This window comes from Pimephales promelas, chromosome 4 (assembly GCF_988280905.1).
Source record: "Pimephales promelas chromosome 4, fPimPro1.hap1.1, whole genome shotgun sequence".
NCBI lineage: Eukaryota > Metazoa > Chordata > Actinopteri > Cypriniformes > Leuciscidae > Pimephales > Pimephales promelas.
The window spans coordinates 45,429,217-45,444,571 of NC_142772.1; the positions used below are offsets into that span (position 1 = coordinate 45,429,217).

Here is a 15,355-nt window from a genome sequence, read left to right on the forward strand (position 1 = left end):
TGGCATTAATCACGATTTAACTTGACACCCCTGTAACACAGTTTGGTCTCTGTTACGGATCTCTGATGTGCATTCAAACTTATATCTCTGTTTTTTATAAAAGAAAGGGAAACTCTTGTCTGACTTAACACATTCCACTCTGTCCTTCTGACTTTCTGGCACTGGCGTCGGTTTCCTGTGTTCACGTTGACCTCCGCCCTCTGTTTCCTGCAGGCCAGCTGGTTGATTTTGTGAAGAAGGTGGAGCAGAAAGGGCCCATGTCATGTGACACAGTGCTGAAGATCTTTTACCAGTCATGCCGTGCTGTGCAGCACATGCACAAACAGTCTCCACCAATCATACACAGGGACTTGAAGGTGAGGCTCCTCCCTCTTTCAGGCTGTAGGCGAAATCCTTGATTATGATTTATTTACAGAACTTAAACATAAGATATTATCAAAGATGTGTTTGTTTGTTTATTTGATTATTTGCAATAAGACTTGTAAATGTTTTACGTAAAAAATTCCAACTTTATTTTCACGAGTTAATTTCAGTTAATAAGCATATTTTCTTTTTTATTTTATTTTTTTATTATATATATATATATATATATATATATATATATATATATATAGAAAGGAAATTAAAAAAGAAAATATGCTTATTAACTGAAATTAACTCATGAAAATAAAGTTGAATTTTTTATGTAAAACATATATATATATATATATATATATATATATAATTATTATATTTTTTGGTCATTTATATATTCTCAGTAGATAAATTTTTTTACTGTATTTTTTGTTTATTTATTAGTAATTTGATACATTTTTAATTTATATGTAAAACATTTTTTTATATATTCATATATTCATCTATATACACATTAGATGATTAGAATTAATAAAAGAATTAGTATTAGAATTAATACTAGTTTAGTGTTGTTTGTGTGTATATAATATATGTATATATGAGTTTATTGTGGTAATACTTGGCATTAGGTGAGTTATTGCTTTAATAAATATGCACAACAATGTGTATATTCTCATTTGACGTTTCCTAAATGATCAAGTACATTGTTTGATAACATTTCTTCTTCTCTGTAGATTGAGAATTTGTTGATCAGTCACCAGGGCACCATGAAGCTGTGTGACTTCGGCAGCGCCACTATTGTGGCACATTACCCAGACTACAGTTGGTCTGCTCACAAGAGATCTATGGTGGAAGATGAGGTAAGAAATGCATAAATAAATCTTCTCCAAGCACCCATCCAGCTTTATGCTACATAAATATTAGTACCAGGTTAACATCATCATGACATCGTTGTCCTCTGGTTGGTTCGTTTTACCACAGTTTTGATTGTGATTCATGGATTGTCACAATAATTGTGGAAATTATTACTTTGTTATGTGGCCAGAGAGAAATATTTTGCAGTGATTATATTAAAATCTCTGGCTATTTCCCGTGGAAGCCTTCACTGATTTAATTGTTTTGTTGATTAAATTAGTTTGTTTGGTTTCTGCTCCTCTTAAATCAGTAATTGGTTGTAAATTGAAACCCACGCAACGCACAAAGACCACCATTCCTCTTTACATTAATGTCTGTTTGTGCTTCTTCAGTGAAAGTGCATTTTTGTAAGAACCAAAATTAGCATTTTACAACCTAGCAAATTTTACATTTTTTTCTTGTAGTGTTGTGTTGTCATGTTTAGTTTTGTAGATGCACATAGACCTTCTGTTATGTAGTGAAGATAATAATTTAAAGAGGACCTTTGTAACCTTTTCACAAGATTTAAAATAAATATTTGATGTCCCCAGAGTGTGTATGTTTGAAGTTTTTGCTCAAAATACCTTAAAATTTGGGCTTGTGCAAAAATGCACCGTAGGTGGTTGTGTACACACACTGCCAACACACATTTGTGTCCAAAAACCATGCAAAAGCGAATTTTGCATAATAGATGCCCTTTAATACTTTTATCCCACAAGGATGCATTAATTTGTTTGCAAGATGTTTGCAATAAACTGCTAATTATATATTTATAATTATACAAAAGATGCTTTTAAATAAATGCTGTACTTTTTATTCATCAAAGAATCCAGAAAATATTGAATGTGGTTTCCACAAAAATATGAATTGACTGTTTTTAACATTGATAATTATAAATGTTTCATAAGCAGTAAATCAGCATATTAGAATAATTTCTGAAGGATCATGTGACACTGAAGACTGGAGTAATGATGCTTTATCATCACAGGAATAAATTACATTTTAAATTGTTTTAATTGTAATATTTCACAGAATTATTTCCAAAAGTTTGCACAATACTGTAAACTGTTGAGCAAGGCCCATTTATTCCTCATAAATTATTTCTCTGAATCCACACAAGCACATCTTTGAACATGAAGGCCCTCTAAATTATAAATCATTTCTCTTTTTTTTTCTCTGTTTATCTCTCAGATCACTAGAAACACGACTCCAGCATACAGAACACCAGAGATGATTGACCTGTATTCCAACTACCCAATAAACGAGAAACAAGACATATGGGTGAGTTATGTTTATGAGTAAGTAGAGTTATGAGCAGATTCTGCACACTTTTCCCACATCTTCAGTGCTAATTTGTTGGGGAAAATCCTGCAGAATATTGGTTAGAAAAATAAGAAGGCTGAAAAGAAAAGTTGATGCATTTTTCTCTTTTTTTTTTTTTTTGGTCCAAACCAGGTGCATCAAATAATCAATTATTTTTTGTTTCAAAAAGTGGCGTACAGCAAAAGTACATTTAGTTTGTTTCTCCACATAGCTGTATTTTAAACATTAAATAAGTTCTGATTGGCAGTTTTTGATTTGGTGCATTTTGGCAGTGTTGTAGTCGAGACCACCTCACTCGAGTCCGAGTCGACACCGAGACCAGAGAGAGTCGAGTCCGAGTCAAGACCGAGTCCATAGAGAGTCGAGTCCGAGTCGAGTCCGAGACCAGAGACGGTCGAGTCCGAGTCGAGACCGAGACCAGTGAGGGTTGATTACCTAATTTACTTTTATTTACTTAGAGAAATCCTTTTTTATTTTACTGAATTTACTTAGAGTTTAAAAAATATGATCAGTTTAGGGTAAAAAGGCCACATAGTAGGTGGTGTTAAAAGTAAATTTATTACAATTTGTCATGCGCAGTTGCGCACTAGAAAATCACCAATAACTGGGCGTGTCAATCAATTTAAAGAAATATTTTATTAACATACATTAATAATCATGAAAAATATTTTTAATTGAACTCGAGTGGACTCTGGAATAATTCCGAGTCCTAAAAAAAAAAATGTTCGAGTACGAGTCAATTCCGAGTCCAAATGGACACGAGTCCATGACAAGACCAAGACCATTAAAATATGGTCTCGAGACCGAGTCCGAGACGAGTACGAGTCTCGAGTACTACAACATTGTATTTTGGTGCATTACTTGTCACATAACACCTGGTTAGGACACAGTGTAACAATAACACACACTTTTACTCTCTGCAGTTGTTAGGCTGCATTTATACTGCAGGTCTTGATGCCCAAATCCGATTTTCTGACTATATCTGACTTTTTTTGACACCCCGCTCACATCTTTTAAAAGTGACCCGTATCCGATTTTTGCATTTACACCATACACTGCTGAAACTACCAAACGTTGACGTTCTGACCCGGAAAAGGGGTATTGTGCTTTCCACAATATTTTGAAAAGTCATCAAAAAGACAGCAATCATTGGTCTCGTACAGTGGAGAAAAAGAGGAGAGCCCTTGTTGGCACTGTAGCCACGAACGCTTGAAACCGTGCCTCCCCATATCTCTTGAAATGTCTTATTTCGGTAACATTCCTGCATTTTTGCCTGCACTCTTCGCCCCAAACTCTCAAAAGACATGAAACCTCCACATTGCCCCACTGTGTGTATCCTTCGTCCTCCATCGCGCCTATAAAAAGTCATGTCATCTCAGTTGGTGGTGTCCATCTGAATTGACGTCACTTTTTTAATGACGTACGACTCGTATTTACTGGGGAATATCCGATTTGTCTGCTCACATGGCACAATTAAATGCACGTATCCGATTCATATCCGATTTATTACCACAAATGAGTGAGGCCTGATTCCGATCTGAGTAAATCGGAATCCATGTGTTTTTTTCCTGCTTTTGGGTCCGGATTTGGGTCTCTTGAACCATGCAGTCTAATTGGTATTGGTTGTTTTTTTAAAGAGTCTTGGTTTGTTCCCTATAGGCTCTGGGGTGCATCCTGTACCTGCTTTGTTTTAAGCAGCACCCATTTGAAGAGGGAGCCAAACTTCAGATAGTAAACGGCAAATACAACATTCCACAAAATGACACCAAGTACACAGTCTTTCATCAACTGATCCGTAAGTATCCCGCGGCGCTTAGCTATATTCCCTCTTGCCAAAATCTCTCCTGGTTCATACTGTCATTTTGCTCCTGAATGCAGTTGCCGTGTGTGTTTGTTCCAGGATCTATGTTGAAAATCAACCCGGAGGAACGTCTGTCGATCAGCGAGCTTGTTAACCAACTGCAGGAGATCGCTGCAGCCAGGAACGTCAACCCCAAATCTCCCATTACTGAGGTACAACCCGCGTGTTCTTAGATCGAGTCTTCACTAGTCATTCAAAGGTTGCTAAATATGTGATGCAAGAGTTTATAACGGGAAACCAAAATGGGTCTTATAATGGAATGACCTCGTCTGTTAATCATCCAAGCCGACAAGGTTATTATAAATTAAAAATGGCCGAATAGTTAATTAATCTGTCATTTTGAGATCATGACATCAGCCGATAACTGCATCCACTTTGTAGATTAACCAAGGGCAGGTTTACACTTGGTCACTTCATGCGTTTTTACTGATTTTCGTAAAACGATTCTATCTACACATGGCCCAAATAAACGTGTCTCCGACGAACAAATATAAATACGATCTTCAATACTTGCGCTATATTCAAATTTAACGGAGTTCACGTCGACGAAAGCAACAGATATGAGCTGTATTTTGTTTATCATCAGCTAATTTCAAGATCCGCAATAGGAGAGAGCGCGGCATCAGCACTGGTAAGATCATTTAGTCTCTCTACTTTAAATGACGACCAGTGTGTGTCGAGCGTCTGCGATTTAAAGGCACAATATGTACGATTTTTAGATTCAAATATTTATTGTATGAATGAATATTATGAATTTGAATACCTGAATCATATCAGGGAGCCTTTTTAAATTCACTGACACTATTAAATCAAACTGTGCCCAAACATAGTAAATAATTTGAATAGGGCTGTCGCGGTAACATTGTCAAGTTTCGGTTACATTGGTTACTGAAAATGTCCTCGTTTTTGTCCACATCGTAAACTTTATTTATATAGCAACAAAAACGTATAAATTAAATAAATAAATAAATTGCGGTAATACCGCATATCGCGCTATTGAGCCACTCAACATTACCGCAATGGAAATTCCATAACCGCGACAGCCCTAAAGTTGAAAAAACCTTAATATATTAAGTTGGCCCAACGTAAGTAACAGAATTGCATAATGCTGCAATAAAGCAAGTTAATCATGTAGAAACCTTTCCATGATTTGTTTTTAGTAATTTTTTGGAGTGTATGTAAATTAAAACATAAAATAATTCGCAATCATTCAGTTATTGCAAATAGTATGTGTATATATGCGAAATCAAAAATCCCCCTCTTTGCTCACTATACACCAGCACATCCCACTGAAAAAGCCACAATGATCTGCCACTCGTGTCACTTCATCTTAATTTTAGTAAACTCCTGTTTGATCACCAGACTGGTTTGGTTGGTTGAATGAGGCTCTTTGGGTGCTTCATTTAAAACAGACCCCTCATTCTTACACACTCTCTCTCACACGCATGCAGAGACGAGCAGAGTCCCACATACTGATCGCAACTCTCTGAAGGGCCATTTAGAGACACCGCCGCTCTCTTCCTTTCGAGTTCTGTCCTTCTTTCCTGGAGACAAAGGAGCATCTCATCCCTCTTTTTATCTCTGACCTAATGGCCGCTGATCTCACTACACTAGACAGAAACAGGACTGGTAAACAAGTGGGAGGACATTCAGCCACATCCAGCCATGTTTGTTCGAAAGACGTCTGATTTGGACTAGCAAATCGTGGATTAATAATTATGCATGTGATGCGTTTGATCTGGTTGAGTGTTTGCATACAGGAGTCAGTGTTATGGTCCTGTGTGCACACATAGCGGAGAGGGTGGCTTTAGATGCATCTGATCTGGGTTAAGAAGGGGTTTCTCTCTGGATTAAAGTGATTACGACCAACAGCCAGAAGCAGAGACACACACAGAGCCTGCAGCGATCGAGTCGTCTTGACGTTCTGCAGTCGTTCAGATCCATGAGTATTCTGCAGTCTGGTTTCCTGCTTTTCTGCTGTTGTCCAGATGAGTCTGTTAGGTTCTTACTACTGTCTGAAGTCTGTGTATGATGGCTATGAATCTCTACAGCTCCTGGAGCAGAACGGAGGTTTCGGGAACAACAGTGCCCAGCTTCCTTCTCAGATCAACAACATAAACAACGCTGGTGAGTTCTGTACTCGGCTCATTTTTTTTCTTTTTAGGTTAATGTAGATTTGACTGGTGGCCTCTCCGTCTTATTCGGATGCCATTCTTCCTTTTGTAATCGATGTCATCTGTCGTCTGGAGTGATTTGAAGACTGTACCGTTCAATCTTATCCTGTTGCTGGATCTGTAGATGCGCTGACATCCTGTGTTTACATGCATGACATTTAGCAAGTTTCGTTTTCATTTCGTTAATTTATTTTGGTTGGTTCTTTTTCTTAATGTTTATTTGCTGTTATTATTTATTTTTAGCAATGTTATCAATGTTTGTTTTTTTTTTATATTTGTTAGTTATTATTTTTTGATTGGGGTTAATTATTAATGTTTGAGTGTTAATTTTTTTTAAATAACTTTAGTTATTGTTCGGTTTGTTGATTCTTTAGTCTTGTTGGTTGGTCATTTATTTTTTATTCGTGTTTGTTGTTTTTAGTTTAGTTTAATTTTTTATTTTTGGCATTTATTGTTGTTTTTTGTAGGGATGGGCAACGATTAATCGCATCCAAAATAAAAGTTTGTGTTTACGTAATATATGTGTATAATTAATTTGTATATATAAATACCCACACATGCATGTATATATTTAAGAAAAATGTGTTATTAATATATCAAATATTTAGATTTATATATAATATTAATTGTGAATAAATATATATAAAATATATACATGCACATATTTCTTAAATATATACATGCATGTGTGGGTATTTGTATATACAAATTAATTATACACATATATTATGTAAACACAAACTTTTATTTTGGATGCGCAATCGCGATTAATTGTTGCCCATCCCTAGTTTTTTGTGTATATATATATTAGTTATTGTTTAATTAGTTTGTTATTATTTAGGTTATTAATGTTTAACAAACAAACATTAATAAACTAAAGAATAACTAACCAATTAAACAATGGAAACTAATGACAATAACTAATTTATCTAACAAACAGGGTTCGTACAAGGTGCTTAATTTAACTTTCTGAAATTCAAGTCCTGGAAAACCCTTGAAAATAGCCATATTTATGGAAAAGTACTTGAAAAGTGCTTGAATTATTGAAGTGTTTATCTTTTGCAGCCCGTCTGATATAGATATAGAGCCGTTATCCAAGTATATTATACAGCTTTCATTCATGTATTTCTTGGGGGGCCGGGGGAGATCAGTTTGAATAAGGGAAGCGACATCTTTGTTATAATATCCATTTAATGGCACTTTATTCGTATTTTGTTTAATTAGTTTATTTAGCTTGGTCTATTTAAATTTTTTTTTAGAATTTGAAAGCTAATAAAGATATTGTTTGATAAGTTAGATCTCTGATTGAAGTCCTTGAAAACCAAAAATGTAGTGCTTGAAAAGTCCTGGAATTTGATTATACAGTATCTGTATGAACCCTGAACAAATATAAACTAAATTGATTGTTTGTTTGTTGTTCTTTTTTACTTTAGTTACTTTGGTTATTCATTTTTGTTAGTTATTTAGTTATTTTTGATTGTTTTGTTAGTCATGTTGGTTAGTTTGTTATTTTATATATATGAAGAGTTCAGATGCAAAAGCCTCTAAGTGCCATTTGAAATTTTCTTCTAGAATGATCATTTTTATCAAGCTTGTATATTTAAGTTCAGTGATTTCACTTAAATGGTAATGATAATTACCTATTAATTGTTATTTAAGTGAAATTACTGAACTTAAATATGCAAGTTTGATAAAAATCATCATTAAAGAAGAAAATTTCAAATGGCATTTAGAGGCTTTTGCATCTGAACTCTTCATATATTAGTATATAGTTTATTTATTTTTTGTTCATTGTTATTCTTGTGAATTAATTGTTGGTTGGTTAGGTTTTTTTCTTTTGGTTTTTTGTTCTTTTATATGACTTTTTAGTTAATTTTTGGTTTGTTAATGGTAGTTAGGTTAGTTGCTTTTGGTTGTTTCTTTAGTTAATCTTGTTGGTTGTTTGATTAGTTATTTTGTGTTTTATTGTGTCTTGGTTTGATTTAGTTAGTACATAAACTCTTGTGTGCAATATTTCATTATTTGTATACCTTGCTCTTTGTGAGTCCTTGTGTAGAGTAAAACTATTAACCTCTACTAATTATAACATGCAGTGTATAATAATATAGACAAGTAATACCCGGCTCAGCTGTATTTTAAATTGTACACTTCGTCAAACTGCAGAAAAGCTCTTAATGCCGCACATTAATGTATTCAGGAACTGGCTGAGTTGTGTAAACAATCATTTCTGGCTTTAGATCCACCATCTTTTGTGGTAATAAGAAGCACTTTGTTTGTGAGAGATTCATATCAAAGGGTATTGAAGCTTCTACAGGATACAGCGGCATCAGTCATGTCATTAAAACCTCACACAGTTTGAATGAGCTCTTTTAAGAATGCTTTCAGTTCATCAGTGTAAATTTTCACCAGTGCTTGTACAAAAAGACCTTCGTTCATGCCTACACACACCACTAGACTCACTAGGGATCTGAGACTTGTTTCATCCTTCAGAATGCTGCTAGTTTAACAAGTAACTTGAACAGCAGTGGACGGATGCATCAGTACAAACTAAATTTTGAAAGTTTAGCTAGACGTTGTATTTCAGCCAACATGTTTCACGAGTGTAACCCTCCATGCTGCCATAATACTGTACACAAACAGATAATGCCCTGTACACACCCCTGCCCCCATATTTACCCCAAGGGATGGTTTCTCTCTCCATGCTGTAAGAGGATTGACCTCTAGTCACCATCTGCTGTGTTTACTCTGATTTTCTAAAACAAACACAGTCAGAAAGTGATAATACTACTCATGCAACCAACCGCACACGCGATCCTGTCTCGACTTCAGTCCTTTAAAAGATCTTCCCAGGCCTATTGCCTGGGAATAAACAAAAGATGTTTACTGAGAGGGAGTACAATTTAAGAGGAATGGGAAATTTTAAGAATAATAGATTTATCACTGTAAAAAATGATTTTTTGGTTAAGTAAATACTAGTGAAAAAACCCAATGTAATTTACTTGAAAAAGTTAGTTCAGGCAAGAATTTAAAAAACTAAGTAAATTCCACATCAGTACTTATTTCAAGCGAGTATAAATGAAAGTGTAATATCAACTCAATAAAATTAAGTAAAAATTACTCAACTTTTCTGATATTGGGGTTCCCATCATGCACTGGACCTTGAATAATTAATGAGGTTCATTTTTCACTGGTTTCCAGCTGTATTTACACTGTTTTATCATTGATTTTTGTTTTCAGTATTAGTAAATTGCCATTTTGTGACATTTCGAGTAAATTTTTTGCTTAAAACGACACATTCAAACACAAAAACGATCCATCAAATGTTGCCACCATTGTGTATTGTCTACCAAGTATTGAGGTGTTTGCATTCACATAAGGCTTAAAGTCTGACATGATGTATATATAAATTACTTAGATGATCTAAGTAAAGAACATACTATAAATGACTAAAAAATTCAAGATAATTGTTTTAGTGAAGTGTAATACAAAGGCAAAGGAAATCGGTATTAATCAACCTTTTACAAGCCGAGTTGAAATTACTTATTTTTTGTAAAGTTTACTTAATTCCACATTCCAAGTAAATTTAACTTAAAGATTTCTAATTAAAGCTACTGATAAATATGTTTAGGTTTTTACTTGGCAAATCCTTGTAAATTTACTAGCATTTTCTGAGTGAGATCGTTTAGCAAGGTTTTTTCAAGTAAATCCTACTCCAAATTTTTTACAGTGTCCAAGGAAAAGATTATGTTTATCAATTTGTAGAAGTTAAATTATGGAATAAACTAAATGATAAACTAAAGCAGTGCTCAAACATATTCCTATTTTAAAAAATGTACAAAGAAATTATTTTCAAGAGGTTTTAAGAAGCACTGTAGTGAAAGTAGGAGTACTCCATTGTTTATGTTGTTTTTCTTTGTTTGTTTGCGCTGTCATTTTTAGTTGTACTTTTTATTTTTATTCTTTTTTTAATGTTTTGCTGCTTGAATAAGTACATAATTGAGGTTCGACAAATGTATGTGTGTATATGAAGAGTTCAGATGCAAAAGCCTCTAAGTGCCATTTGAAATTTTCTTCTAAAATGATCATTTTTATCAAGCTTGTATATTTAAGTTCAGTAATTTCACTTAAATGGCAATGAAGATTACCTATTATTTGTCATGTAAGTGAAATTACTGAACTTAAATTTACAAGCTTGATAAAAATGGTAATTTTAGAAGAAAATTTCAAATGGCATTTAGAGGCTTTTGCATCTGAACTCTTCATATATATATGTGTGTGTGTGTGTGTGTGTGTGCTGTTGTATGTATGTATATATCTGTATAGGTGTATGGATGTATAGAACAACATGATAATAATAATATAAAATTGTAAATGTAAGACTGTAAGAATTTAAGGGGTAGGAGTATATAAGTTTTACTTCTTCCTACTCCTTTTTGCACATATTATAGAAGTATGTCAACAGCAAAGAATTATACATATATATTTTTGCAGCTCGTTTGTTTTGATTTTTCCTAAGTTTTTTAAACATTGTTTTATTTTATATTTTTTCTTATTATGTTTGAAATAAAGAATTCAAAATTCAAAAAAAAAAAAAATTCCTTTATGGATGAACGAAAGTCTCACGGGTTTGTAACGACATGAGGATGTCAAATTAATGACAATTTTCATTCTTGGCTGAACTAACTGTTTAAGGTCTGATCATTTGAGTTTTAAAGAACTGTTCTTTGAGACGTGATGCGAGTCATTGCATTGAGGCGTTTCTCGTGTGCGTATGTCGATTAAATTAAGCAAAACCATTCTTCTGTAAAATCACTTTTGACAAACGTTGGCCTGCAATTATATGTGCGTGTTTGAATCTCCAGGTGTGTATGACACAGACCCGGCCATGGGTGGAGGCTTCCTGGATATTCTGAAAGGAGGAACCGAAAGATTCCTCACCAACATCAAAGACACATCATCCAAAGTCATCCAGTCGGTGGCCAGGTGAGCGATTCATTCACACTGCAGTACAACACATTAACAAGTGTGCTTGCTTTGGTTTCGCTATGATGCATCGCTTTACGCTGAGCCATTGACAGATTCAGCCGAATGAAGGAAGAGGTCGTAGTGGTGCACTCTGGTAATCGGCTGGTGGTTAATCTCATATCACCTAATCTAGCTCTCGAGCAATGCCACGCGCTGCTGACTTTGAGCATGCTTTCTGAAATCTGTACTCTCTTCTTGGTATTAATTCAGAGGCTGTTTTTCAAAAGCTGTAGCATTTTTAAGGCTTCAAAAACATGCGGTCCTGACATCCTGGCTATTTAAAAAGCTAGGCAGAATAATTAATTTTGACAAATACTGCACTACCGAATGCATTGTGATGAAGGATGATGCAAGAGTAATGTTATAATTAAGAAAGTTAATGTTATTTATGAATAGATTTTGCTTAATTTCCCAAAGAAAAAGTATCAAATTAAAAGTATTTTACCCAAACATTGCATTATATGCATTTGTATTTCTCATATCAGTGTTACTTTAGCTTTACTGCGTACTATAGTAGTTATTAATATTTTTCCACTTTTTATATTTTCAGCAATTTTGTTTGCAATCTTTTGTCCTTTTTTTATTATTTTAGTTTTTAGCTTTAATTGGTTTTTATTTCAGTTTTTGTTTTAGTAATTGTAATACTGCAACTGCACACACACTACAAGAGATAATCGGGCCGATTTTGGGCACACTTCTCTCCCTCTGACCATCCCAGGAAAAGTCATGCTTATCTTGATGGTTCTGCAGATCATCTTATCGGATTTTCCTGTGTTGTGTGTGTGTGTGTGTTAAGAGTGACTGAATCTGCTCGGAACAACTTCGGATCAATCGCAAATCGTAAAAGTCTAACATCTGCAAACGCACACACACTCTGTAGAAGTTACGCCAAAACGATAACTATTCAGAAAGCGAGTGGACGGAAGCTTAACAATTAGAGCCCGACCGATAAAGGATTTTAAAGTCCGATACCGATACAAATATTTTTGGGTTTTAAAATCCGATATATCGGCCGATATTTTTTTATATATTTTTTTTTTCAGAAACGCGCAACAAAACATTAACAGATTTCCCTAACAAAGTTATTTGTAGTTATTTATGAGTTTGAACTAAAATAATATGATAAAGCATTTAAAAAAAAACTTGTTTCTTTTATTGTCACAACTGAACAGAGGAACATCAAAATATATTAAAGTTCTGATAAATAATAATTAGTCCCTACATTGCCTTATAAGCTACCTTATAATTACAATGTCAGGTTAGCTAGTCTATGATGAGCCATGATTTGGCAATAGATATCGTCATACTGCAAATTGTAAAACATACATTTTCAATATAACAGGCCAAGGAGAGATGATTGAAGCGTGTTTCGTCCGTTTTTATATTATTTTTGAAATATTCATTTATCGGCCATTATAACTGCCGATACCGATATTTTGGAAAATGCCTAATATCGGTCTGGCTCTATTAACAATATCCACGCTTTTATCCAAACCTATTTCTTTTTTCTGCTAATTTTTTGGTAAAAAAGCAGTCCAAACAATGTTATCGGCATTTTGTCTTGTCCGTCATCTGGCATGTTTGTTTACTCTGAAATCCCATTTTTGGGATCTTAATCTGATAAGATTAAGTGTGTTCAGCCTTTAGTTGCTTTGGCAGGCAACATTTCTAACTTTCGTTTTTCATGTAATATTTTTATTTTAATTCAGTTAATGAAAACATTAATGTAGTTAAAACGAGATATTACCTCATTCGAGTGTGTGCTGCAGAATTATTCCTCTACAATGAACATGTGATATCAGATTTTATAAATAATTGATTCGTACGATTTTTTCCGGGGCGCTGCTTTTGTGTGTTTTTCAGTAGAATAACAAATGCTTTAAATGCTTAAGGACATTCATAACAGTAAATAGGTCATTTCTGAGTTCATGTTGATTTGATCATCGGAAGGTAAATTTGATCTGTCTAATCGTAGTTGACTGTATGTTAATCTCTCGGTAAACTCAATCAGGGTTTTTATGTTTATGCCACACACTGATCTACCAGATCATCCATAATCCGTTTGCATTTATTAATCGTGTTTAATAATTATCCCCCTATCATCCCCACAAGTCTGTCGTGTTTATTTTCTCCTCAGTTGGCCCAAATTGCTTTAATTTTTTGGTTTTGTTCATTGTCTTGTTTTGTTCATTTTTGTTCCTCGGTCTCAAATCACCAACCCCTTTCAGCTCCAGGTAACTATGGGATAGCACCTGTGTGTTTGTGTTTAGCGTAACACGTGTGTGTATGTGTAGAGATGTTGTGTGAACTTCACTCCACCTTCATCTCATGGCTTTGTGTGCTGTTTGTTCATAACCCCAGTGTGCTCCCATCAGCAATAGTTTCTTAAAAGTTTGAACAGCTTGCTTACTAAATACATATGTATGAATGCTACGTTGAAATGACATTAAAGGAATAGTTCACTTCATTCCATACTATATCATGGTATATTTTGCACAAATTTACACAAATTCTCCTATATTTATATATAAACATAGACATTATGTAGCCCCTGTCTTCCGGTTTGTATTTCCACAGCATAACAGTAAGATCTTATGTATTTATGAATGAACCGCTCATTTTAATATCTTCCTGGTCTACTGAGATTTCAGATTTGATATGACATTATGATAACTTGCGTTAACTCTACAATAAGTAAATCCTCTTATCCAGCGAATTACTCTTCAACAGCGATGCAATAGAGCTACTGTTCAAACACAACATTTTAAAGATGGCTGCGTGCTTGTTTCTTTGGTGCATAAGATCTATACAGTACCTTTAAAAAGTGTGGGGTTGGTAATATTTTTTTTTAATGTTTGTGAAAGTGTTTTATTCTCACAAAGTGTACTAGTACTTGATCGTAAAAACAGTAGGATTATTAAACATTATTACAATTTTTAAAACACTTTTCTTGATATATTTGAAATTTTGAATTTTCAGCATCATTACTCCAGTCTTCACTCACCATCACATGATGATACATCATATACTGATTTGCTGCTCAAGAAATTTTATTATCAACGTTGAAAACAGTTGTGCTGCTTAATATTTCTGTCATGTTTTCTTTCATGATTTATTTGATGGATAGAACGTTAGAAAGAACAGCATTCATTTTAAATAGAAATTTTTTGTAACATTATAAATGTCTTTGCATCCTTGCTTAATAAAAGTATATATATATATAAAGTATATATAAAAGTAATATATTATATATTTAAAAAAAAAAATATATATATATATATAATATAAATTATATATATATATATATATATATATATATAATATAAATTATATATATATATATATATATATATATATATATATATAATATACATTATATAATATAAATTCTAATATATTATATATTAAATATATATAATTAATTAATTAATTTCTTTGCAAATTTGGAACGGTAGTGTAGCTGAATTTAAGTTGGGTGAACTATCCCTTTAACTGTTGTCTTTGATTTCTACCAAAGTGTGGTAAAGTTTGATGACTCTTGAGTTTTGATGCAAGCTGTTACTCATATTCACAGTTTTTCTGCCTGTAATCTACATGTTCTTGCTTTGCTGTTGTCCTCACACATGTGTCCTATCCTGTCTCAGTTATGCTAAGGGAGACCTGGACCTGTCCTACATCACCTCCAGAATAGCAGGTACGCTCACCCGTGCAATAGGACTTTAGA

General features: G+C 33.7%; 1 protein-coding gene across 4 annotated transcripts in view; it reads left to right on the forward strand.

Annotated features, from left to right (window-relative positions):
• The window catches only part of gak (cyclin G associated kinase), a 45,275-nt gene that overhangs the window by 8,023 nt on the left and 21,897 nt on the right, over positions 1-15,355 (forward strand). For all 4 annotated transcript variants that reach the window (XM_089130575.1, XM_089130576.1, XM_089130577.1 and 1 more), the window contains exons 5-12: positions 214-356; positions 1,089-1,214; positions 2,440-2,529; positions 4,231-4,366; positions 4,472-4,584; positions 6,484-6,559; positions 11,469-11,589; positions 15,276-15,325. In XM_089130575.1, coding sequence (XP_088986701.1) covers positions 214-356; positions 1,089-1,214; positions 2,440-2,529; positions 4,231-4,366; positions 4,472-4,584; positions 6,484-6,559; positions 11,469-11,589; positions 15,276-15,325 — 855 coding nt within the window. The remainder of the gene's footprint in view (positions 1-213; positions 357-1,088; positions 1,215-2,439; positions 2,530-4,230; positions 4,367-4,471; positions 4,585-6,483; positions 6,560-11,468; positions 11,590-15,275; positions 15,326-15,355) is intronic.